Here is a 2,036-nt window from a genome sequence, read left to right as displayed (position 1 = left end):
CGGCCTACTGCCCGGCGGGAGGGGACCTGCGTGCTGTGCTCGTCTGCGAGCCCCTCAGGCCCCAGATCTCGGCCCCTGACGTCGAGTTTCTCGTCGACTCCGAGGGTCAGTATCGGGCCTCCCTGCGCTGGATCTCAAGGAGGACAGAAGACGTAATGAAACACTTGAGGAGCAACAATGTTAGACTGTTACTGTCGAGCGTGAAGCAAGACGAGGTCGTTATCTACTACGCAAAATTATACGGTGTATCTGTAGTAGAGTGCTTGTCGTCGGAAGAAATAGCTCTTATCTCTGAAATCACAGGAGTCTCGCCTTACACACCTTCTGGTGGGAACATACACGGAGAAATCACTGAAGCCGCAGTGGCAACGTTTTGCCAGCCCTTGCTGCTCGGCTCAAAGAGATGCGTTCACATTGGCTTCACCAGTGTGTGCGCCTTTCAGCCCCACTGCCTCATCCTTTGTGGGCCAGTGGATGCTGTTAATGAGGAAAATGCTGCTGCTTTACAAGGGGCATTCATAATGCTGCAGCAGCTCTTTAAAACAGTTGATCGGAGGGAAGAATGGAAAGCAGAAGGTGAAAACCAGAATGAAGCCTCAGGTGTTTGCAGTTGGTGTTCTTCTGCTACTCAGGGGCAACTCATAATAGAAAATATATCTTGTAATAATAGTCAGGTTTCTGAACATCTACTGAAAACTCAAAGGAATGAAACAGAGACACAAATTGTAGACCCTGACTTGCTGGGAAGTGAAAATCCAGCATGTGTGCAAACAGAGTTGCAAATACCCTCAAATCCCATCTCGCACATCAAGGAATTCAATGTTGCCTCTGAAAGAGGTCAGTCTTCAAGAGATGTACAGAAACCGCGTGCAAAATGCGAGCATCCGGCTGACACGCACGAGAACTGCAAAAGTGATTCACTTGTGGACAATCAAAAGAATTGCAGCACTGCTGTGTCAGCAGCACCTAATGCTCGTACAGTCACTGCGTGTGAATGCCTAGATGTTGGCAAAGACCTAGAGAAAATAAGTTGCAATATAGTCCCATTTAAACATGAAAAGAGTTGTGCAAGTATTGCCCAGAATTACTCCAGCTCCCTCATAGAAGCAGGATCAGTTTTGCCAGTAGGAGGTTACTTTGAAATCCTGTTACATTACTACATTCAGTACTATGCAAAACAGTTTCAGCAGTCAGAGATGACTGTCATATCTAATGTAGTTGCTGATGCTTTGCTAAGTATTCCCAAGTCCTTATACAGCACAACAGAACAAAACAGCTTCACCAAATTCTATCTCGAAGCCACGAATGCACTCAGAAGAAATCAGCCACTGCCTATGAATGAGAAAGGCTTAGAATCGGTGTATTGCAAATACCAGTTGGTCATTTCAGTTCTTCATTGTGTTACAGAGCTTCTCTCCATAGATTTAATAATTGGTGTTAAGCGGCCACCGCAAAAAACTGAGGATAATGACTCAGAAGATGACTTCTGAAATCATTAATAAAGAATGTTTTGGTTATGTGTTTTCCTGTGTCTTCTTGTGGAATGGGCATGTCTCAGAATTCAGTGCTAGAGACTAAAAGATCTCCTTTTAGGCCCAGAGGCCCAACGCACTTCTTTCCTTTTAGAAGAAAAGCAAGAGAAAGGCTGACCAGCTGAGATGTGTGGAAAACTGGGTTGTGAACAGCACAAACTTGAAGTTTCAAACGTGAGAAAGCGTAGCTGATTTCCACTGCAGAAGATCTGCAATGCCTTCTCTGTCCGCGTGCAGAGGATCCTGTGTATGTTCTAGCCAAGGGCGAACTTTCCCTCTTCTGGAGTTTGAGTATTTATGCGAAGGAGATGCGATTAGTTTTCCTGGCATGGTAAAAGTTGCCAGTATGACACGAGACGGTGAACTTGCAAGTTGTAAGCAAAGGGGGTTTTTAGCCTTTATAATAGGCTGGATCGAATGTCATTTTAAATAAAAATATTTTTGTGTATATTGTGGTTTTGAACATAGTGGGAAAAATCTGGCTGTTGTCCTGTCCAGTGCTGG

The 2,036-nt window shown here is 44.9% G+C and overlaps 1 protein-coding gene across 1 annotated transcript; it reads left to right on the top strand.

Annotated features, from left to right (window-relative positions):
* Positions 1 to 8: 8 nt before the first annotated feature.
* On the top strand, positions 9 to 1,490 carry BBS10 (Bardet-Biedl syndrome 10; the record flags this gene model as incomplete). Its single annotated transcript, XM_010177692.1, has 1 exon — positions 9 to 1,490. A coding segment is annotated over one exon (1,482 nt), but the record flags the coding sequence as incomplete, so codon positions are not given.
* Positions 1,491 to 2,036: the final 546 nt, after the last annotated feature.

The sequence above is a fragment of the Antrostomus carolinensis genome, unplaced genomic scaffold (genome assembly GCF_000700745.2).
Source record: "Antrostomus carolinensis isolate BGI_N321 unplaced genomic scaffold, ASM70074v2 scaffold4071, whole genome shotgun sequence".
In the NCBI taxonomy this organism is placed as follows: domain Eukaryota; kingdom Metazoa; phylum Chordata; class Aves; order Caprimulgiformes; family Caprimulgidae; genus Antrostomus; species Antrostomus carolinensis.
Note: the sequence above shows the minus strand (reverse complement) of the source record. Positions and strands in the feature narration are given on the sequence as shown.